This window comes from Catharus ustulatus, chromosome 13 (genome assembly GCF_009819885.2).
Source record: "Catharus ustulatus isolate bCatUst1 chromosome 13, bCatUst1.pri.v2, whole genome shotgun sequence".
Classification (NCBI taxonomy): Eukaryota; Metazoa; Chordata; class Aves; order Passeriformes; family Turdidae; genus Catharus; species Catharus ustulatus.
In genome coordinates this window covers 9,326,917-9,352,505 of record NC_046233.1, presented here as the reverse complement: position 1 = coordinate 9,352,505, position 25,589 = coordinate 9,326,917, and the positions used below count along the sequence as shown (strand labels likewise).

The 25,589-nt window shown below is 36.6% G+C and overlaps 1 protein-coding gene across 1 annotated transcript in view; it reads right to left on the bottom strand.

The window, feature by feature from the left end:
* Positions 1-3,194: 3,194 nt before the first annotated feature.
* LOC117002565 (protein CFAP20DC-like) overlaps positions 3,195-25,589 on the bottom strand; it is a 42,109-nt gene continuing 19,714 nt past the window's right edge. Inside the window, exons 7-9 of the mRNA XM_033071846.1 lie at positions 21,215-21,276; positions 8,528-8,619; positions 3,195-3,367 (exon numbers count right to left, since the gene is read on the bottom strand). Of these exons, the coding sequence (XP_032927737.1) occupies positions 3,210-3,367; positions 8,528-8,619; positions 21,215-21,276 (312 nt within the window). The 3' untranslated portion in view covers positions 3,195-3,209. The remainder of the gene's footprint in view (positions 3,368-8,527; positions 8,620-21,214; positions 21,277-25,589) is intronic.

The following is a 25,589-nucleotide window of genomic DNA, read 5'->3' as shown; positions in this document are numbered from 1 at the left end:
CTTACAGTAAGCTCCTTAGGACAGAGTGTGTTCTTTGTTTGGCATAGTGAGGCTCAGGTACAGACAACACTTGGGTACAGCACTGCAAGATTGTGAAATCTTAGAGCTGCTTGGAGGAGTCCATGTGCTACCACAAGGCACCAGGCTGTCAGGGATCTGCACCTCAGTGCTGCTGCTCTCCACAGACACCTGAAGGATGAAACCTGGCAATTTGGCTGGACTTGGAGAAAACCCTGGAAGATGGACCTAAAACAAAAAGAATGAGAAATGAGGAGAATCATTCCAGTGACATAGAAACACACTGCTCTGGGTTGTGTTTTAAAGCAGTAAAATGTGTTTTAAAGATTTCTTCTTCCTTCTGAACTGTCTGAAGGCTGGTTGACTGTTTCTTAGCAAGCAGAAACAAAGCAGAGATATCAGTTCCATCTCAGGTGTAAAGAGCAGAAAAGCCTGAGAGACCAATTGGATGACTCGTGATCTGCTGACTCCAGCAGCTGTACCAAGCTAACTTCAATTCCTCTATTTTTAATGCAGGTCCAAGGAACATTAATGAAGCTGTACTAAAATTTACCGCATTTCAAAATTTATGTTCCCAAAAATCATAACTGATGCCAGGTTTGTAGATATAAATCCCTGCAGTTTCATTAACCTGAAACTTTATGGCCAGACACAGGTATTTTTACCTGTTGGAAAGTATGCTCTAGTGAAAACGGTGTGATTCTCATGGGCTCAAACATTGCACATGACTGCTAAGAGCAAATCTCTGTGTTCCTCATCACTTGCCATAACTGCTGGCTTTGACAAATTGGCTCAACAAAGCCCCTGCTGCGTGTCAGCAGTGCTTTAGTTTGAGGTTCACAGGATGATGATTAAGAAAAGCATTGTGAGCAAAACTCAGAGCCCTTGTGAGCCTCTCGTGCTGCTCAAGCCAGAGGTGTTGTTCACAGCATCATGGCAATCAATCCCCATGGATGCTGAAGACATAAAGCTGCTAACTAGAACACAAAGGGCAAGGATCCCAAACTGCTGATTTTGAAAAGCAGGTTACAACTGCTTACCTATAAAATACTACCATGCTAATGACAAGAAAACACATCCTATTTGTACTTGACTATGAACTGGGAACAACAGACTCACCCTGAACCTCCTGTCACTACTCATTTGACTCCTTAGCTCATTAAAGGTAGGGATAAGTGTGGAGTCTCCAAGTCTGCCTTGTGCCCAAGCTTTGGATGCTGCTGGTGCACTGCTGTATGTGACAAGTTAGTGACTGCCTGCTGTGCAGCCAGGACAAGCACATCCACCCAGGTGGTGGCAGACAATCCCTCTGACACCAGTTTGCAGCCAGCGTTCAGTTGGGTTCTTTTCTCCCAAGAGAGTGGCTATCCCAGATGCATCAGGGACCCGGTCTGGACTCACAGTGGGGCCCTGGCACACCCAACTTCTCCTGTGAGACATGTGGCTATGAAAGAAAATTAATAAGATATTTTAAATACCCTTACTGCACTCAGAGGGAGTGTGGTCCTGATGACTAAATGATGCTAAAATGGCCACATATGCACAAACATGTACGAGCCAGCATCTGATTTCTGAAAGTCAAAATTATGATTTCATTGAACTTTTAAACTGATTGTGGCATTAGCAAGACCACGTACAAATCTTTCTGGCTAAGGCAGGGTAAGTAAATTACCTCAGTGCAGTATCTGTCTTCCTGTGGATTTCAGTGCTACTCTTCCTTGAATCAATTTGTGGCGATATGTTTGTACCTGCCACAGAGCCAAATACACAACCTGATCTTATGCCAAGCCACTATTAACAACTGCATTTTCAATTGATTCTAGGATATTCATTAACTGGGATCTACAATTATATATAATTTACAGGCATATAATTTTAAATCACTTGCAGTGAGCTTACTAAGCTCACTTTATGACATTCAAATACATTATTCTTAAAAATTCACTGAGTAGTCAGCTTGAAAATAATTACAGTGGGATAGCACTGGATATAATCAAGTAGAAACTTAGAACAAGAATCATCAGAAATACCTATAGATCACTTTTGCCATGTGACTTTCACATTCCCTTCAGCTGTCTCCAGGAAAGTGTTATGTGCTGAACTGGTGGATTCCAAAGCTGTTCCACTGACTCAACTCCATTAAAACAAAACTCCTTGGACTTCTTGGGTCATGGGCAGCTCCTAAGCAACACCTTTTCTCCTATACCTGGCAGCTGATGTTTTAATGATTTATTTACCCTTTAGAAAGTGTCCTGTTGGTTGGGGGATGCTCTTGGCAAGCAGCACTGCATTGCTCTGGGGCTGGGAATGTTGGGCACAGCTTGGAGCCCAGCAGCTGCTGGAAATATCAGGTCAGGTTAACTGGATTTACAGTACAGTACACAGTATCCATGCACAGTAATAAATCAATTAATAAATAAACCAAATAAAATACATGCACAGTGTTTGATTAATTTTATATAGTGATTTCATTTTCAAATGCTAGATATGCTCTGCTTTTTATCTGTATTCTTTCTCTGTGACCAGTGGAGTTATTTTACATACCATAAAAGCAAAATTAACAGTGATGCAATTTAAAACTCCAAGCTGGAACTTAGGAGCCTCACTGAAAACTGCACTGAAACCTAATACAGATGTGTTAAATGAATTGCATTATTTTATTGCAAGGTGTAATGGAGAAACTCTTACAAACAGGTTGGGCCTGCCCTCTGAGCACAGCTTGCCACGTGAATCACATGCACACCTTTTTGCTTTCTGAAACTCCAGTTTTGGAGAGTTGGAACAATCCCTCCCCACTCTTCAGCCCCGTGTTGTTGCAGCAGTAAAACTGATACCCTCAGCATCTCACACCAATTAAAAATGTACAGTAAACAAGTAGTGTTTTAAAAAAATTTTGATGAAAACCATGATTTACACATAAACACCACTAACCTTCTTGATTCAGCTTCATCTGTTTTCATATGGAAGCTGTGAATATTGGAAATAAATTAGACTAGCAAATAATTAGGAAAAGTTCCTTAGACACAACGAACTTCTATGCTATGTGATTTTCCACTGCATTACAATTTAATACAAAGCTATAAAAATAAGACAGTTTGCCAAATCTATTAATTTGGTTCAAAAACTATTGTTTAATTCAAGTTTTTAAGTTATATAATAAATTATATGGCTCAGTCAGATTTTGCAGGAAGTTAGAAGATACTGTGAATACAAAATAATATCCTCAGATGTTCTGACCATGCCAATTTGTAGTATTTCCCAGAATTTGGGTCAAAGTAACAGTTCAGACATGGATCATACAAAAGAGCCAAAACTTCCTCATCTTCTTCAGCACTCAGGTGATCTTCACCTGTGTGAAGTGGAGAAAGTAAGAATAAATCACTCTTATTCCCTCAAACAATAACATGGAAATATCTTTCTGTCAGATGTGAGATTTTTTCTTTCAAATGTATAATCTCCTGACTTCTGAATTGCTGCCTTCAAGATAACAGCAATTCACATTTTTATTATATTTCCGAAGACGGAGGTGAAATGAGGTCAGCTGGAGTTTGCTTAACAACTGGAATTTTCAAAGTCCAATGGAGCAGTTCACCAAAAGTACCTTTACTAATAGTGGATCAAATTATTCTTAAATGGCATTTTCTTCAATAACCTTCTTAATAATTTTTTAGCTTGAACAAAGACAGTCAGTGCACACTTAAGGCCTGTAAGAATGAAAGAATTTGAATGTCTGGTATCCAGTATGTCACAGAGATTTCCAGGATAGGTAAATCTGTGCAAAAGATCTTTTAATATCAGAGAGGAAAAAAGATTCTTCCAGACAATAAAAATTTTAAATCTAGCTTGTCTAAAGTTATATAAAATGCAGGAAAGTTTTTAGGTAACAGAAATGAATCTTTAATCTAAAATACACTGGTAAAACCCTACAGGCTTTTCTTACAGATGCTTTATATATTACAACTTCTTTTCCGAACCTGTGTGTCTTTCATATAAGCTACATTTAAGTCATATGATCGACAGCTTTTTGATAGGAGATAATTCAAGTTGAATGCAATCTGTATCTTGAATTTCATCATAAATGTTCATCCCATACTCAGCCTGCTAATACCAAATGCTTTGCATGCCCTAAAGCTCCGTGATAAGTAATGGCCTGTTCCACAAACAGCAATGGTTTCACAACTCTGAGTCTATTTACAGCCAGGATCACACAGCAATATATAGGGTACATTATCTGGAGACCACAAAGTAGGTTGGTGCATTTGATGCATACAGAAGTGTGTGCTTCATCCTTTCAGAAGGCATTTCAGTTTTGTTGCCTCAGTAGCATGTAACAAACACCATCAGAAAGAAACTGTCTTTCACTCTAACCAAAGGTAAGAAGGTAAAGCCAAATTATTTCCATCCCTGCTGTGGGTGCTTCATCAGGCCTAGGAAATAAATGAGGTTAACTGGGATATTTTGTTTGCACAGCTCTTGAGGGAAGTGATACAGTGCAGAAAGAAGGTGAACTGTATGTCTTTTTCTCCATTTCAGATCACAGTACACAAGCAAATGGTGCTCATGCCTCACTCCCTCACACAGCCTTACAATTTTATCAGAAACCATGCTGTTATTTCCACTACATTCTTCCTTTTATTATTCTGCTTTTCAGTGCCTGTGCTTTGCTTCACAATGATTCTCTTTTCTCCCCTAAGCTTAAATTTCCCTGTCTCTTTACTTTGGAACTGGCCACTCAATACGCTGCCTGGTCTGAGTTAGGAATAAGAAATTCTTCAGACCCATCAGAGGTATACCTCTTCCCCCATGTGCCTTGAATTCATAAAAAATCAAAATTATATTGCATCCAGGACTAGCTGAATTTATACCTTTATATATCAATAACTCTCTGCATGTATTTTCATGTGACCAAAAGGAAAACTTAGCTTTCTAGACCTATCTTGTTTTTAAAGTCAGGATTCTTTCTTCTAGCAGGACACAAGACCCCTGAATGCATTATAAAGCATTTCTAGGTGTTGCAACAAATTGATATTCTTCTAAAAGACTCCAGTGGTATGTAATGGCTGTGTTAGAAGGTGTCTTTCTTGTTTCAAGTGGTACATTCTGGGCAACCTGACCATATATAGGAAAGAAGTGCTTGCAGCCAAATTAACTGATCAACAGGCCACTTTCAAAGAACATTTCAATTGTTGTTCATGTTGCCAACACCTACACTTTTGGGGTTGAAGCTGCTCAGAATTGCATGAAAAAACCTCTTGGCAGTTTAATTTGCATCTCATGGTGAAAGCAAAATCAAAGCTTTTGTTCTGAAATCACTAAAAAATTAAATGGTATTTTAGGTGAGAAAATAACTTGATTTTAAATGAAAACTGAGGTTTGTGATATACATTACAGAGGGATGAGTGGTTTTTTGTTGAGCTGAAAGAAGACTGAAGGTAGCTAGTGCCTGTAAATACCTGTTACATTAAACGTCCCACTGAAATCAGGGGAACTATTGTTTTTCTGGAAGAAGACTTGATGAAGATGTCTAAACCCAGATAACAAAGAACAGGGCAGACATGTGGCAGCTTTTTCTGAACTCAGAAATGAATGTATAAATAACTGTGTTATTATTTGGATTATGTCATCAGTGTTTACATCATCACCATAGTCTGGAGAACTGAAAATAGTTTCCCTTTTCACAGAAATATATTTTTATCGTATTCGAGGTTTTAATATCAGAAAACATCTTGTAGTAAATCTCACTTTAAGATACATGGCTCATATTCTGATGATGATGGAAGCCAGGTGCACTGGATCAGCTGTCAGCAGATGTGTGGTGGGAAGAACACTGCTCATATTTTCTCCAAGATCATCCTTGAACATTGAACTACAGTGCTCAAATCTATCCTGTAATTATGTACTGCAGGGTTACCATATGAATACTGTCAGCAGCTGTGGCCCAGAAGAGAAGACTGTGAGGTTCCTAGAGTTCTTATAACCTTATCCTTTGGTGTTAAGACCAAGATACCATAAAGAAAGTTCCAAAGCATTTATAGCTCTGTCACTGTCACTTAATGTGGAGATTTTCTTGTTATGTCAAGATAAACAAAACTGTCTATACCTCAGAAATATCAGTACCCAATAATGGAAAAATCTGTGGAAATTTATCATATTTATGAGTCTAAATTTTCCTTTTATTGTATTGGGAAGCCTTTTGAATAGAAGACTACTTCTCATTGCATCTTACCATTTAACTAATGGATGGTGCAAATGCTATGAAAGAGTTAAATGCGTTTTTAGAAAGGAATCACCTTCTTCCCAAAGTTGAGCCTCAACTTAAAGATTTTTTTAAAATGTAAGAATTGACAAATCTTTATTAATTTACTAATGCTATACTATTTTTCTTTACAGATACTTTTAGATAAAATTACCATCTGGAATGCATTATGACTCATTGCAGGTTTTCAGTGCTGATTATATGCTTTTGTTATCCTGTGATACTTTTAACTCTGGAAAACTGCACAGACAGAATAAATAATCTTGGGGCACTTCTCAGCGTGAGAATTTAGTAATTTTCTAATGTGATATTAAAAAAAATCAAAAACGGTGAGGCTAAGCAGGGTAGCAGAATTTTCTGGAATGGATTTGAGCATTCAGTTTGTTGTTCAGATCTGGTATATAACTGTCAGTAATGAACCAACTCTTTTGCCAACTGACCTCAAGTGAAGTGAATGAGGAAAAAAAAAATTCTCAAAGTTTTTGAAATATACCACAGGACACAATTTATTTAGCACATCTTTCAAAAAGGATACTCCAAACCATCCAGCTACCAAGGTGCATCGGGACTTTTCTTTTTAAACCAAGGTATCTAGGAAAACATCCAGATTTTAATGTTTATGGGGATGATCTCATCTGACAGGCCTTTATCACACAGCAGTGCAGCTTCTCTGTTACTTTCATAGAGAGGGATGTCCAGTAGTTCAGAAAAATCCAAACTGTCCTGTTTGGGGAGGGAAGGTCATGGAATGGCTTTGTCATTCTCTCTTATTTCTTGCAGAAATGATCCCTCCGTTACAGCGGGTTTTTTTGAGTCTCTGGGGATAGAAAAGTTTCTGTATAAAGTTATCAAATTTACAAACATCCTACATCCTGTGAGTCAGAATTTGACTGAATGAAGGTACAAAAAATAAAAAGACAAAATAAAAAGCTATGGGATATAGACAATTTCTCTTCTCCAAATGTGCAATCACAGCACATGATGTAAAATATTTCAGCTTAAAGAAAAATGAGTTTAGGAACAATTCACAAAACAGTTTTGAAGTTCTAGTGTGGATAACAGGAGAAATACAAATTCCCAAATATATTTAATTTTTAAAGCTTTTTAATGATAATTTAAAACACAATTTAAAAAATTACAAAAATGATAGGTTTACTGCAACAAGCCTTGGATTTCATAATACTAATGAAAAATGTTCTCTGGGACCTTTCATGAATTTTTATCCAATGTGCCTATAGCTCAAGGATGACTGTTCAATTCTGTTTGGCTTATTTAGGACCCTTAACACAACATATTACTTGATTCTTCAAAGCAAGGTCCCTTCCTGACAGCAAAATTGTATTTTGCTGTCACAAACAATTACAAGTCTATGTCTATGAAAATGTTCCCAATTTGAGTGGCATAATTTATTTTAGACAGTAAATCACTGAGGCGTCTTTACCCCTTGAACAGGCAGAACACAGAGGTCAGATTTATGAGAGCTCCCAGTGAATTCCTGAGACCTGAAGAAAAATGTGAATGGAAGTGTCCAAGGCCAGACTGGACAGCCTTGAGCAGCCTTGTTGAGGGGAAGGTGTCCCTGTCCATGGCAGGGAGTTGGAACTGGACTCCAAGGTCCCTTTCAGCCCAAACCATTTTATGATACTCTGTGATGATGATGATTCTTCTACCCTGTTTCCTAAGGTAACTGATAAGATAAAGGGCATTTGAAGAAGACAAGGTATTTTCTCTATTCTATTGTTGACTTTCCAGTTTCAGTTAAGGTCTTTACCATTCTCTAAACAAACACCATTAAGAAGCAAAAGCCTGTAACTCTGGTGACAGCAGCCCTCAAGAAATCACACTAAGATTTCATTTAAAGCCAAATCTGCAATTTTTCTTCATAAGAGAAGTATCTCTTATGCAAGTATAATCATGCCTCTGAATAAGAATGTTTAGTTTTAGTGTTCTTTCTTACATAGGTTTGCCATCCCCATTAGCATAAATCCGTTATTTTTAACAAATAAGATGCATTTTTTATGAGTTAATCTGTATAGAGCCAGAACATCAGGAAACAGCAACTGCATGTTATTCTTCTAGAAAAGGCAAATAATACTCCGTGGAAAACTCTGCTACCTTGAGCTGAGATTAATAAAAAAGGGAACTTGAAACCAAAAAGTAGTAGGATAGAAAGCTACGAGAAGGCAATACCAGCACTACAGAAAGAAGTGTCTTTATACCCAGGTTCTTTTCATTATCTTCATAAATTCCTACCTTGAGTTCTCTGTTCTGTTGAAGATTTAGTGTTCTCTTTTAGCTGTTGGTTTCCAGGAATGATAGGGGGATTTAATGTGTTTAACCAGTCCCTGAAAAATACAAACCAAAATATAATTTATAAAAAAATGGTTTGTATTCCTATTTCTTTTTCTAATTCTTTTGATTATATACATTAAAAAAAAAAAAAAAAAGAAATTACAGGATGTCAACTGTTTTGAAACAAAATCAAGCTGGACTTTATTATTATAAAAATTAACTTTACAGTTAATATAATTATTAAATGTTAAGTTTTCTTCCTTTGGCATTTTCACCTGTTCTATTCGTGTTAAAATCTGTGGTTTAAGTCAGGTTTGCTTTTCAGATTTCAGCTGGTGTGGCTCTCTCAGCACAGGGTGTACAAGAGGTGTGATCCTTAACACAGAGTTATCCTTTGAAAACCTACAGGACCCATAAAGGCTTGGAATGAGCAACCTGTGGGAGTTAATTTGATTAAAAATCCTTACCCTCTCTAAAGAATGAGGCTCAAAGACAATCACATGATGTGTTTAGTTTGGTTACCACTGACTGGGCAGTGCCTGCCTGCAATAGGGTGACACAGAATGTGGTGTGACATTCCCTGTCGGGATGGGGGGTGAGTTAGAGCTGAGCTTAGACAGGAAATGGATGCCACTAACACTTTTCTGAAGAGGAAACATAGGATTGAGTCTGAATGTTGTTGTTGGTATGGGGGTTAAAAACATTCTTAGGCAAATATTTCAGAAATAATTATTTATATCCATTTCATATTGTTATAAAATCTTGTATGTAATAGATAAAAATTTGTTATTGAACATAAAATGATTCTATGTACTGGTAAGACAATACAGAGGACTTATCACAGGTATTATAGGTATTACAGGTATTATACTTCTGTAAAGAAAAAGATTGTGATGGAATCTTCATGATAGAGGAGAGAGCTCTTTCTTCTATTTGTGGACAGATTATGTCTCTCCCGGATACAAGTGTCATAGCTTCTAAAAATTATTTTCATGCTATCATACATTCACACAAAGGTCAATGTTCCTTTCACATACCCCACTTTATGAAACACTGTCTTTAGTTGTTACAGCTCAGAGAAAGGAAAACAGAATGTCTCTTTTTATTGTTATTGTTGTCACAGTTTTTTATTGCAAACTGAAGTGCGGTGACAAAGTCACTCATATTATACTATCTATCAGAAAAAGATAGCCCTGGAAGGACACATCCATGTCACAAAGACATTCTTTTCACATATGAAATTAATCTCTGCACACTGTTCATAGCTGATGTTTCCTTAAGTTCCCATCTCTCCTCTCCAGCAGTAAAGAGCTGCAACATATTAAAGCTTCCATATCATCATTAACTAGACTGAAAAACTGCAAGTCAACACTTGAACACAGAATTTGAGGGAAGTCACCTCATTTTGGTAGAACCAGGTCCAACATTTTTGACCGACCTATTTCACTGCAAGGCAAGAGGTCTGGAAGGGGATAAATTCCCATATGTTTGCTTTATGCTGATGGGAGAGTGCAGCTCTAAAGAGTAAATTAAACTTGGTTTGGGACTGCTTCAATTTATGTCTGGCTGTTCCAACAGCTGGAATAAAAGCATTATGCATGTGAACTTGTGCTACAGGTTGGGGAGATTAGCCAGAGCTTTAGAGGTAACTTCAACATCCATGGCTTTGACTAAAAAGGATAAATTTTCCCAAAGCTTGGCAGATTTCTTTACATTCCAGACTGCAATTGTCTCAACTTGATTGTCCAACAGCAAGGAAATAGGTAATACAGTTCTATTTTCTGAAAAGCCTTCACGATCTCATGTACAAGTCATTTCTGTCAGAGGAATTTGGCAAGTCTCATCTGGTACAAAACCTTTTTTTTTGTGGTTTTTTTTTGTTTTTGCTTTTATTTTTCTGCTACTTCTGGACTTGTTATTGATTCTATATCACCTCCTTTTGGCATGTGTGCATAATCTGGGTTGAATCTGGGGACAACCACCTATCTGTTTGCAGTCAAAATGGAAAAAACTAATTTTCCGCCTCAGGAAACAGAACTGTTGGTGTAGAAATCCAGCAAGTACTGTGGCAGATTTAAAGGAAGAGATATTGAATTTTCCATCATGTCAAAATGTAAAAAACATACTTTGAAATTTTCTAACAGCATCATATTATTTTCACATATATGGCCAACTTCACAGCCAATCCTTCTCTTCTGCTGTTCAGCTAAGGCCGGTGGGAGTTGGCACAACCAATCCACAACCAACCAAGCCATGTGCTTGCCTAGACCTCTCATTATTAGCTGTCTGTCATTGTCACCATATCTGTGTTCCCTGAATGCAGCCAAAGCTGCATTGTCTACACCAAAGCTTCAGAAGTTTTTAGGAATAACAGTCAGATGTAGGCTGATACCCGCTAGCATGGTAGAATGCATTTTCCATTCCTGTCTCTTGCATGTGTGGTTTGATCTTCCTGAAAATCAGGCACCATAATCATGAGAATTTGGCCATCCTCACAGGGTGTGGGGCTGACAGCACAAAGCAGCACATGAACCTGATTCTCTACAACTGAACTGAAACACAAAGTCAGCAAAGGCAAAGGTGATCTCTCAGAGAAACTGCATCAAATTTAGGGAAGGTAAGGAAGTACTGACTGCTGATTTACATCTCTGCTTCCCAAGCTGCCTTTCCTTCCACATTCACTACAGCATTTGCAAAAGGCAGTAGTGTTTGAAAGTCAGAGAAGAACAAGAATATTTCTGCTGGGACAACTGCTGAAACAAAAGTGCAAGTTGAGAGAAGGACAGTGCTCACTTCTAAAGAGGATTGTCTTTTAGGAAGCAACTAAAGCATGTGTGTGTGTGTGTGTGTGTGTGTGTGTGTGTGTGGGACAGAGGATTTCAGTGAATTTTAAAAAACGCATCCTGGAAAAATGCGTTAGACCTTGACAAAAGCATGGAGGCCACTGGCAATATTCTGAGAAGCACAGACTGTGGGCTGTGTTCCTGTTCCTGTGTTCCTGTGGTTTTATTCTGAGTGAATAAAGAATATGTATTTGTTTATTAAAGAAGATAGTTTATCTCATTAAAACAGAAAAGCTAATCACACATTCTGACTAATTAAAAAAACTCTATGCTATCAATGCCTCCAGCTGTAATCAATAAAATCAATGTGCAATAAACCATCTAGAGCTTCCTGATAACAGTCTAGAATGCCAAATATTGTCTTTTGACATTGTGAGCTGCATTGTAGGAAGGCTCAGAATAGGTTCCACACACACTCAGCAGTATCATGTACCTTTAGTGCTTGCACCAAAATTCTTCATTATACTGAAAGCTATTCTCCATACCGAAATAGAATTCCAATGTTATATAATCATGTCATGTTTTTCTTAAAAAATATTACTTAAAAATTCTTTAAAAATACTGTCAGATAACAGTGATCATATAGTGAAAAGTCACATGACAGCTGAACTGGGATGGAAAGCAAAATAATCTTTTGGACTTATGAACATAATTTTCACTTTTATGACAGTATGTTAAATTTTGCAGAAAAAAGGCTTCCATCAGCAAAGTCTGTTGAGAAAATTAGTGATGCTTTATTAAGTAGCACTTATCAATGACAATGTATTAAAATTATTGCCATCAACAGGAATCCTTAGAATCAGAAGTTTTTCACTGAAATCTTAATGAACACCTTTGATACTTTGATTTTTTCACCAATACTTTTGCAGACTGGGAGACTGAGAAAATGTCAAATCACTTAGTATAAAGATTTTTAATATTGTACTGTCTTGAGATAGCATACTTTATTCCTTTTCTTTTTGATCTCATTTAATTTGTATTACTTAAATCAATGGGATCATTTAATTCACTTTATTAAAAAAATTGAAATGCTTCAAAGTTTTAGTATGGTTTTGTCCAACAATCTATACCAAAATTAAAAGGAATATTTGTTCAGCCTTGTAGTATAATACTGCAAAAAGTGCAAGGCAAGGGCTCCATTATATCAAATCAGGGAATGAAAAACTGGCATTAGTTTTGTATCATTTTAACAAAAAAAAGGACCAATTTCTGACATCTTGTGTAGCTATCAACTTAAATCTCAGTGCATACTTCTGTTGTATTAGCAATATTTACTAGCATGTGAAGCAAATCCTGCTGCAAATGCTGAAAGTGCAGAAGTGAGATCTTACCATGATGTACTGAATGCAGAATGCCAGCTCCCATCTAACTATGGTCCAGTCCTGCAAAGGTAGAGACCTAATATCCTCCTGTTTTAATTTTAATTATATCTATTTAAGAAAGTTTAGTAGAGACGATCTCAGTTCTTAGAGAAATTAATAAAGAATCACCTGGCTTTTGCAAGATCCCTCATCTATTCCCTCATGCAACTTTTTATTGGAGCATGAGTTGCTGGTTAGGCTCCTCTAGATTAAAAGATGTGAATTTTCAATTATTTCCATATCTTGTCAGCTGCAGGCACATGTGTAACTTCATGGACTTAAGCCAATTTACCTACACACACCTATTTGTTTCTGCTTTGTCATGTGTTAATCCTGTATGCATAATGGGAGGTTTGGGTTTATTTTTTAATAGAAGTACCTCCATAGAAAGAAATTCTTCAATAATAGCTTCAGTACTGAAGCAAGGACTTTTTAAGGCTATTATTAATGAGATTTGATTGATGTATGCACAAAATGCTATTATTATTTGAAAATATGTTGAAACTAATTTGAGGTCCTGCCACTACATATGGCAAATAATTATGAAATCACCAGAACTTTAAGTTGTTCATTTTTGTATCTAAGATGCTTTAAACAATTCAAGTTCCTGTTTTTTCCATAAAAATTCCATAAACTAAGACAAATTCAGTATTAATTTAAACATCAATAACTGTTCAGTGCTACTCAGTTCCAGGTGGGGAAACCAGCATTTTTAAAATGCAAAACTGAGTGAGTTCACAGAAGTTCATAGAAGATATACTACCAAAAGAATACATATACTACCAAAAGAATACAGAATATACTTATGCATAAAAATCAAGGATTTTTGAATGCATATTTTAACAAAAATCTTGAAAAATAAATACAAATCTTATGATTTTCCATGAATTGAAAGTTCTATTTTGAAAAGTATTTAAGGGAAATTTGGCAATACCTTAATGATTAAAAAAAAAAAAAAAAAAGCAAACCATGAACTAAAATTGTGTTATTTTCCTGGAGTGCTACTGTAGTTTCAAGATATCATTAAATCAGCACAAAGCAACACTTATCATTTCCTGCACATTTTTCACAGTGAGCTGCATTCTGACTATGAGTAATCTGTTAATCTGTTCTTTGCCTCACAATCCGTCAAAGTGACAGATTCATTCCATCCCTAATACATAATATCTTCATTTACTGTATGCCTTACTGGAACTTTCTTTTTTTCCTAGCACTAAGATTGAGAAAATCACAAGCATATTTAGAAAATGCCTTTTCCCTTCCTCCAAGCCACTTCAGCAAGTCCATTTTGCCAAACACTTCACTTCTAATGGAGGCAGGGACCTTCTTAAAAGCAAAATAATTTAATTGTCCATGAGATCATAAAAGCTACAAGTGCAACTGTGCAGGAAACACTTGAATCTGCTCTTAATGTCTTAAATCTATAAATGAACTGTCTTAGGGGAGCTAGATTGGATTCAAGGAAAACAAAGGAGTTGTGAATTCTACTTATTAAACAAGGTATTTAGATAAGGTTAGGTGCTACTACAGGTATGTACACTATAATCATGCTGTTATTTGCTGAAAATTTGAACCTGTTAATGCTTTCCAGTTTTTCTTTCATTATCAAAGTTGAAATGATAGCTTTGTGCAGGTTATTAATACCATACACAGTCATCTACGTCTAAAAATAGGAATGACCTGAATTTGGAGGTTTAACAGCTTAGTAATTAATATATTTTGCTATTTGGTCCATGTTTTGTAGTTAAATACATGAAATTGCTATCATACCTTTTGTTAAATGGAAGAAACATTTAATTTTACTTAAAGGTTGAACCCTTAGATCACCACTATATTAGCTTGATGGCTAGATTATAGACTTGATATTCACTAGCAATATAAATGGCACTAGTAGAGAAAACCAGTGTTTTAACACCTGATATAAGTAAAGTACAGTAATTTCACGATTATAAGCCGCACTGATTATAAGCCGCACTTCTGGGTTTCAGCAACTTTTTGGTTTTTGTCCATACATAAGCCGCACCTGATTATAAGCCGCACATTACAATACAGAGTGTGATAAAAGGTATCTGTTCTATCACCATCTGTTGAGGGTGGGGACAGTGATCCTTATCTCAATGGCAGATAATCTGCTAATGGGCCATCCATTGAAACCAGGCAGGGCATTGTTCTTTATCTTTTCACAACCCATCCTTCCTCCAGCCAATCATTGTCTGCTAATGGCCCATTGAGTCCCACTGCGTGACTGATAAAATTACTGCATCCCATTGAAAGTTGCTCCAGCCAGGGGGAAGAGCCCAACATTTCTTACCAAGATAAAAACAGAGGTTTTGGGACAATAAGGTAGCCCCTTTCTCCACTGGACTCCAGAGGAAAACCGGATTTCTCCACATCACCACTGGACCTCCAGAGGGAAACTGCACCTTCTGCAGGAGCACTGCTCCAACTGAGCCACATCTGTCACTGCAAGGGGACTGCAATCACCATTTAATGGGACTGCTACCAACACCCTGCCTGACAGTGTCAGGTTGTACTCTGACTGTGTCAGGGTTTGCAGTTTGTTTCTTTGTAGTACTGTATTTCTATTTTAATTTCCCTAGAAAAGAACTGTTATTCCTATTTTCCATATTTTTGCCTGAAAGCCCCTTGATTTCAAAATTATAATAATTTGGAGAGAGGGGGTTTGCATTCTCCATTTCAAAGAGAAACTCCTGCCTTTCTCAGCAGACACCTGTCCTCCAAACTAAAACAGCAACTTTTCGTTCTTCGTCCATATATAAGCCGCACCTGATTATAAGCCGCACTTTGGGTTCGGACCAAAATTTTAGTCAAAATGGTGCGGCTTATAATGGTGAAATTACTGTACTAGCTTTTTCTTCCTTGCTAGTTGTGATTCATTTATCAGAAGATTAGCTGTATAAATTGGAAGTAATGATTTTGCAAAGGTGTGTCAAAATTCCTTTGTGTTAATCTAACCTAAGAAAGTAAATTCTAGTAAGTAACTTCATTAGATACTCGTTGATCAGTGAATTAAATGGACTTGCACATTTAATGAAGCATCTGTTAGGTAGGATGTACTTAATTTTTTGCATATTTTTAACAATTAAATAAATTTTTAAAAAGAAATTATATTTTACTGTTCTACCTGTTCAGGAAGCAGCTGAATCTAGTGACTGAAAAGTCTTGTTCAACCAAAGTCATTCCTTTTGCCATAACCAGCCACGAACAGCATCTGACTGTTCTGTGCAGCTCCCAAGGCTCTCAGAGTTTTCAGAAGATGGACTAAGACCTCAGGTGCTGGCTTGTGGCTGGACCAAAGCAACCTGTCATTCACAAACACTGGAGATGCCCTGGAAAAAGCAGCATGGGTAGAGGGCCATGGCAACAGTTCAGGTGAGTGCAGAAGGGGAGATTATCTGGGAACAGGGATCTTGTCCTTTCAATCTGACGTATCTGAGAGGTAAAATCTGTTACTGCCTATTCTCCATCTTTACATACAAGCATGATTGTTTGAATGGCCCAGGAATATCCAGAAAATGTGTGTGACCAGTAAAATTATTATTCTCAGTAAGTCCTGAAGGAAAACAAAACAAAACAAAACAAAATATAGACTGTCTTACATTGACATGGATGTAACAGCATGTTTGAAAGGATTTACTGTGTTTTATATATTTAAATCCTTAGTGCATATGCTGCCACGTTTCCATGTTCTTAGATTCCCATACAAGGGAAAGCCATTTTTGGATTATTTTAACAAGCTTACACATGTTAGCAATTTACAACCTTTCTGCAGCTAAGCTTTTGAGCATCATGATTAAAAAATGTAACCTGTTCAATTAGATGATTCCTGTGCCATTTGCTTCTTTTGTCATGTTCTTTTTCATGCACATTATTGCCTGACAAATGCAGCAGAACTTTGCTAATTCAGATTAACGACTGGGAGATCTACTGCAAATTACTGCAAATTATTTTGTGCTTAAGTAACTGAACAAGTAAAATAAAACCCAAAGTACATTTTGCGATACATTGTTCTTATTCACTTATTTTGACAACTGTTGTGTAATTTTATACTGCATCATAATGTAATATTGTCTGTTTTGCAGAAGTAATGGTGTTGTATATTATAATGAGTCACAGGAATAAATATGTTTATTTGTTTGGAAAACTCAGTCTTTAAATGTGATTCTTAACTAAGTTATTCTGCTATTGAAATTTTTGCATGGAAATGCAAAGGCCTCTTGTGCTTGAATTTCACACCCTGCATGAGGGAGAGGTTCTGGTGTAGTGCAAATAAATGTTATAGCTACAGTCCCTCTTTTACTGCACCATTTCATAGGTGAGTTTAATTTTACAGAATCTCTCAATGGTATAATAACACATGTACCAGCTTTGGAATGTTTAGTTTTCATCTGGGATGGATGAGAGTACTTCAATGGTAGTCTCAAAGCTGAAGATACTTTTAATATTTGAGAGTGTACAGCTGAAGTGTTTTTATGCTGGAATCACTGATAATATGCAAATTATAGAAATCTCAGGTATCATGATAATGGCAATAAATATGGTAACGATAGGTTCTAAAAAAAAAGACTTCTCTAGAAGAAAATTTCAAAGAAAGAGAAAGAAATAATTTATTCACTAAAACCAATAGAGTGGTCAGGATGCACAGAAAGAGGTGTTCATTATGTTTACATAAAATTTATATTTATAACTAACATAACGAAATTTTACCAGTCATCAAGTTTGAATGTAATTAAAGATACTTTTTGTTAAAGGTACATTTATGCATTTCATGATTCATTACCTGAAGTGTTGTGCATGCATATCGTTACAAAAATAAGAGAATTGCATTGTTGGATAAAGTAGCAACTGAGGATTTGGGTTCTGTTTTTTCCCTTAAGGTAAAACAAACAACTTTTTTTTAAAGTTATTGTCCTTCTCAAACACACCACTGTCTATATCAGTGAAACATTTTGTGGTGACAAATCTCAAATCTATAACATTTACCATAAAAGGGATGAAAATGTTATTTACTTTTCTTTGGGTTGATTGTATTGTTTAGCTTTTTAGGTTTTTTGTTTATTGTAGATGACAGAATAATGTAATGATGACATCCCAATCAGTCTAACTTAACAAATGTAGGTTATAATGACAAGACAGCCTGCTTTATTCATACCAAGCCCACATGAAGGGAAGTCAGTGGCTCTTAGTCATTTATGATTAAGGCTGCAGGCCTTACCAGCCAATTTTAGATAGAAGAAACTGAAAAAGAAACATCTGGGTAAAATGGAATTGAAAATTTGGGCATGCAGATTTGGCATGAAATTATTTAAATAAAATATACTTCTTGTGAAAGGATAGTCAATTAAATGTTGAAATATTTGTGCCCTACTTTAGTGCAGTTGTTCTGGGAGCAACTGTTTGAACAAGAGGAACAAATTTTATTTGGTAGTTTGGGAAGAGTTGAGTAGAATGCCAAGACAGGATCTAGTGAGGCAATTTTAATAAAGATAGGGTTTTTCTAATAAATTGAAACCTTTCTCTAAGGCAGAAAAATAATTTTTATCAGAAATAAATTTTCTGGAGAGCATCTTTAGAAGTTTATAAAAGTCTATTAATAAATCAGGTTCGAGAGATCTTTTTCAGCGAGCAGCTCTGCAAAGCACACTTCAGCATGGCTGAAATTTGAGAACAGTTACTATTTTCCAGGATTTCCTGCAGTGAAACTTCCAAAACCTTCCATGACACACAAAGAATTTGGAGGACAAAACCGTACAAAGTAGATGCTGGTTATACAGCAAAATGTAGTCCTTGCACTGGAGGAGGAAGCAGCACAGGTAGTGACAGTTCCCTATTTGCAGAGAAGAAAGCAATTCCCGAGTCCTGCCAGTGGCACATCAGTGCTGGGAATTGCACGGCCGGGGCCAGAACACCGCACATCACCCCACACTTCTGGCTCTGCAGCCTCTGCACTCAGCTGTCTCCTCTCATTAACTGCTTCTCTGCCTTTCAGAGCAGCACCAGCTGGGCTGGTTTGTGCGGCAGGAGCAATATTCTTGGCAGACTTAGGAACTTTACCCAGTGGAACCAACGGACAGTGAGTTGAGCTGAGATTTTTTATTGGCTGAATTTTCATTACCTTCACAGGTTTTCTTTCCTGGCTTGTCCTTTTATCTTATTATGGACAGAACCTGCATTTACTGGACAATAGCTTCCATGTTGATCTCTTTTCATTTCCCATAAAATATCACTACTACACTTTTAAAACTCAAGACCTGTTCTTTACCCCTCTTTACAACAAACTATTTGTTCATTCAGTAAATGCACCATGTAACTGTCTTTATACCATAGCATTTACACCCACACACCTAAAGGGGCTGTATTTCAAATATTCCCTGTGTTCTCTACAAAGCTATAGTAGGCTTACAAATTTTTAGACATTTTCTAGTTGCTTATACAGGATTTGTTAAAATTTGCTATAAAAACAGTTTAGGAACTAACTTATAGAATTACCATTAATTTAATTTCCCCCTTATTTAGGTACACATCCTCTGTGAAAAACATTAGAGTTTTCCATTATAAATGAAAGTTAACGATGTGAATAATGGTATTCAAGTCACATAATCTCCAGTTTTTATATCATGATGCAAACTGACCTCATAATTTTGTCATCTTCTGTATTTACAGCCCAATAATGCTTTTCTGGCAGTTCACAAGGGTTACTGAATTTATGAGGCACTTGCAAGTCAGGTATTTTATGAATACCACCTGCATTTCTCGAAAATGATTTCTAGGGAAATTTAAGTCTACTGTGTGTACTGGATTATAATAGCATAAGAACTAAGTCATAAATTATACTATTTTGTTTTAAATTTTATTATATGGAAAAACAAGTTTTCATTGTTGATCATATTACCTTGATACGATGAAACACTTTCTTTTTCCAGATAATGGTGTTTATTTGTTTTTTCAGTATATAAAATGTACGAAGCACCAAATTGCTTTAGCACCAGCATAAAAATAACTTAATAAAACCTGACTTAACCAATGTATGGGCAAAAAGAAGACAAACAATGTAGCTTGCACTAAAATATAGGCAACTATAATGTCATCAGAACTATAAAATCAATTTTGGAATAAAGAGTTCAAAGTTCTGTCTCAAGGTACCTCCTGTTGTACTCTGTGGACTGTAGTCAATTATCTCTGTCCACTCCACTTCATTCAACAGCCCATGAGGAGATGGTTCCTTAGACAACCATCACCCAAGGCAGAGAGGTCTTCTAGACAAACCTAAGTACCTTGATTTACTTGTGAAAGGGAACAGGAATCCAGGATTATTCTTTATCTCTGGTAATACACTGGAAATATATGGCTGTGTCTTGCAGTAACTGATGCATCTGACTGAACTTGTATAGAAAGTTTCAGATTGCTCACTTCATAAAATCTAATCAGAAGATTTTGAATCCATAAAAATATGGATAGCAAATGGCTGAAAACACCTGTGTGAGGAGAAACACATCCTGCACATCTGACTGAGAGTGAGCTCTCATCAAACATTTCACACTATTGGTAAAATATAAAGTTGTAACTGAAGTGTCCTCTCCTTGTATCCCTGTCCCCCAACACACATACATCATCCAGTTAAAACTTGGACAAGCAAAATCCACGTTAATGACACCAAGTGAAAGTGAAATAGGACTGCTTTTAAAAATTAGTACACCTCTTGTTCAGGCAGTTAAAAAATTGACAAAGTGATGTTAGGGTTTCACAGGTACAAAGCAGGTCTGAAACTGGACAATTAATCTTGATTGTCTCAACAGTCTCAATGTGATTAATTTTCCTTAGGCACCTTCTCCTCTTGTTGTCTCACCTTACATTAAAATCACAGGGATTTTGTTGCTGATTCCAAATGAAACAGATCAAGCTAAAAGCCTGACAGACAAAATATGCTGTAGACAGGATCCATTTGCTCTATTCCAGAATGTAGTAGCCCCCTCTCCTAACTGGGCTATCTATGGAAAAAAACCCGTCTTTCTTAATAAGCAGCATTAAAATCTTTTGGAACAAATTGATTCCCTGACACCTACAGTCACATACAGAATTCTAGTTCTAAGCCTTCAAAGCAGAGAGGGAGAAAGAAATAGATGAGAGTGTATGTATGTGAGATGAGGACGATTTGCTGAATCACACATCAAAGCAGATGTAGGAGCAAGGCCTGTGTCAGATATTTTAAATACACAGTGGTACCTCCAAAACATGCAGAATTCAGTTCTGTGTTCCCAGACAGCTCAGACATACTGTAGACAATGACTAAAACGAGCAGTAAAGCCCTCTGAGAGGAGGTTGCAATTGAAAAGAGATTGAAGATTAAATCAAAGAGTGTCACATTTAATATTCAGAACACTCTAACTGAATCCTTACTGCCTGGGCTATAAATGGAATCTTACCGTGGGTTGGAATGAGAAAGTGGGCTCATTTCTTTCTCATAGTGATGCTCCTGACTGACAGGCTGTGGAAAACAAAAATAATAGATTGTTTAGAAGTATGTCAGAGATGTGGTATGAGCATATACATTTGCAGCTTCAGATATTAGAATTTTACAGTCTTTCTTTCTTATCTGTGAAATTAAAAATTGATATTCTGGTCCTAACTGTACAGAAGTACAATTTTAAAGATGATCCTTGTCTGTGTGGAAATACATATGAATTAAGGAGTGGATCACAGTTATTTCTCTGCTGCTTGTGAGAGTGTTGGGACAGTCAGGAAACTTTCAGAGATGGAGGGTGGTAAAGTCTTGCCTGATAGAAGAGTCTGGATTGAACATATGTACAAAGCATGAGGAAGGAACTCTTGGTAGGATCTGTGCAGAAAGAAGCATTTTTAAGAGTAGAAAAAACCAAGGGAGAGGTAAGAGGGCTGGCAGACCAGGTTAGAAGCAGCAATAACAGGAATTTTAGCAGTCCCAAATGAAGGTTACTGAAGCACATATGATTCTCCATGGCACTGCACCTTTGAAGCCTGGATTAAGCTGTTCATGAATAGCTAACAGTGGATTGTATGAATATTCATACAAAATATGATAATTTTCCAGTCAAATCTTACCTACCCATTGTAAGTACTACATGCCCCAAAAGCTTCAAACTACATTCAGTTTATGGCATTAAAAAGAGTTATTTGCAAGAAAGATCAATATTTATAAACTGATGAAAAAATTAAAGAATTCTAAAATCCACAAATATATTTTCTCCCAGAATATATGTAGTTCTACCAGAAGAGACTCTCCCTGCCATTATCACAACCTCAAAAGCAGTTCTAAACAAAATTGAAGGAAATGCAAAAGAAGTGAAAATGTAAGCATACATTAACAATACTTGTACACTTTAGTAGATTAAATACTAAAATAATAAAAGTGTTATGAAAATAATTTTTAAATGAAAAAAAATCAGTATGTCCTCATGGTTTCAGAAACTGGAAAGGAATGTTGTAAAATATATGTTCAGGATGAATGACATCCTAATTACTACCAAATATGACTCACTGCCTGGTGGTGGATAGTGCAATTCCCAGATGATAGCTAGTGGAAGATGAAGACAAGACAGAGAGTGAATTAGTCAGTCTATGAACCAGAATATCTGTCTAAATAATTTTTAGTCTCATTTCATAGTAAAGAATACTCTGCCTCAGTTTTGCAATTTGACTTGATGTGAACAGATCCCTCCAGGGGTTGTCAAACTGAGCTCACAGTTGGCATAATTCTGGGTTTAAATAACACTCCTCTTGTCTGTCAGACTTCAGTTCTGCCAGACCATTTTTGTGTTAAGTGGCTTTCTCTTCTGAAAGCTCACAAAGGAGGCCAGAAGACCTTCCACAAGTTAGATATGAACCTGGAAGTACTCCTTCAAATATTTTTCAGATCAAGACTTATGTGACTGAATTTATATTTAGGAAGTTTCTTTTGGAACAAGTAATCTTTCTTCTCTGTGAGTACCCCGTACTTGAAAGACACATCTTAGTGGTGGGCATAATTTGTATCCTGGTAATGGAACATTATAGCACTATTATACCACTTCAAGCTTCCAGGATACATCAGTGAGCAATTAGCAGAATCTTCCTTCTCCTGTGCATTTCTGACTGAGAAACAGGGACCATATGCATTCTGAATTCTTGTAGAGATGATCTTTCTACAGAATGTTTGTGTTGTATCTGAATTGGTGTCTAAGTGTGGAAACAATTATCCAAGAAGCTGAATGAGCCAATTCTCTGACAGGGCAGGAAAGTCTTACAGGATCTCTAGAATAAAGCAAAGCATTTAAACAGAAATGTTTTGTAAGCTTTGCAAATTTTCTTGGGTAATGTTTATGTGTGTGGGCATAAACTTCACATTAAATTCTGCAATATATAGAACTGTGTCTTTCATAGTGCTGCAAATCTAGCATGGATTTTCATAGGTCTTAAGATTTAAGAAAACATTCAGGTAAGACATGGTCAAATAAAATATTTTAAAATATTTAACTCTACATACACATATTATTGAATTGAAACTGTGCCCCACACACATTTTACAAGGGTTTAGAATTCTCCTTCAAAGTAAACCCATTTTAAAGTCGAAATTTTTCATATTTATAACTGAGGTGATGCTGGGTAATGTATAGTATTCAAACTGATTTTATTCCTTTTTGGCTGTCATAGTTTACAGCAGCAGCTAAACCACTTACATTTCAACATTTTCTCCTGACAGTATATATTCAGTTCTTGGTAAACTATCACAGAATATAAATCCACAATTTTAGTATATCTGTTTTGTAGTTGTTTAAGGACATCTGTTCTAACTGCAGCTCAGTAATATGATTGATCTATGTGCCTTTACATTCACAAGGGTTTCTCAGATTCATTAAAGTCAGTAACATGACACTTTTCAATGACTCTGGAAATCAGGCTAAAAATCATGAACAAAATTAAACTCACTTAGAATGTGGTTTATGTAGAGAATATTACTTTGATACATGATTTTCACTTCTAACATGATTATACCCTGCCCTGCCTTGCAAAACATCAAAGGTATCTCAAAATTAAAGATACACAAAAAGCTGCCTTCTGGTGGTGCTGTTGCCATAGATTCCACCTAAAGGACACAAATGTAGAAAATGAAGAAAAATTTGTAAGAAAATACTCCTTATTTATCTTTGAAAAACATAAGAGAAAGCAATTCATACTACTGATTTAAAGAATCAGAAAGATACAACCTGGAAACACATGTAAGCATGAAAATTTAATCATGACAAGAATTTCAAGCTGTCCTTAATTTCTCAAATTCCAATATGAGGATTATTTCTATTTCTTTTCTATATACTGCACTTCTAAAATCATTTACCTATGCAACTGGAAAATGGCTACAGATCTATATCTATATATATCTCTCTAAACTTTTCTGCAGTTTGTACATCTAATTTTGGAAGGATTGAGCATTTGAAAATTCTCTTAAATGATGGTGGTACTAAAGATCAGGGACATAAAAACAAATCTGTTTTTATTTTACAGATTTATTTTTTACATGATGAATATATATAAGGAATAAATATTCATATTAGAAACACTTCTTTGTAAAAACTGGAAGCTGAAGAATTGATGAGTGTAGTAGCACTGGAGGATGAAGGGATTGAGAGCAGCCCTGTGGAGAAGGACTTGGGAGTACTGGGGGATGAAAAGCTAGACATGACCTGTCAGACCTGAATGCCAGTTGTATCCTGGGTTGCATCCAAAGGAAGCATTGGTAGCAGGTTCAGGGAGGGAATTCTGCACCTCTGCTCTGCCCCTATGAGACCTCACCTGGGGTACTGTGTCCAGCTCTGGGGTCCTCAGCACAGGAAAAACATGGACCTGCTGGAGTGAGTCCAGAGCAGGGCTGCAAAAGTGATCAGAGGACTGGAAGGATCAGAGGGATAATCAGAGGACTGGAAGACCTCTCCTGTGGAGACAGGCTGAGAGAGTTGGGGTTCTTAGCATGGAAAAAAGAAGGCTTGGGAAGGTCTTACTGCAGCCATCCAGTACCTAAAGGAAGCTTTACAAGACAGATGGGAACAGAGTTTTTAGCAGGGCCTGTTGTGGTAGGGGAAAGGGCAATAGTTTTAAACTAAAAGAGGATAGATTTAGACCAGATGTTAGGAAGAATTTTTTTTATGATGTGGGTGGTGAGGCATTGGAACAGATTGCCAGAGAAGCTGTGATTACCCACCCCTACAAGTGTTCAAGGCCAGGTTGGATGGAGACCTGAATAACTGGGTCTAGTGGAAGATATCCTTGCCCAGTGGAAGGAGTATAGATTAGATGACCTTTAAAGGTTCCTTCCAAATAAAAGTATTCTGTGATTCCATGATTTTAGGTCTTGCAGAAGGAGAATGCATGACTAAAGACTTTCATTTCAGCTACCTATTTTAATACTGGCACAGCTACTGGCATTGCTACTCTCATGTCTTCTGAAATGTTGTAAGCATATCAAAATATACTGACATTTAACATCAGCGTACCAACAATTCTCCCAACTACTCTTTTAAAAGCTTTTGTGTTAAAAGAATGTGGGGTGATTAAATAATCACCTCCATTAACAAATATTGTTAACAGCCTTCTTAGATACCAAAGGTCTACAAAGTGAATTATCGCCCTCGCATAGATACTCTGCATTTTTCCAAATGCTGGAACAGAATTACATCAAGTAGTGTTAAATACACAAGTCCATACTCAAAAAACTTCCATCATATCTATGAATAGCTGGTGCTCTGGCTGGTATCTCAGCAAGGACAATATGACAGTAAGTGAAACTGGAGA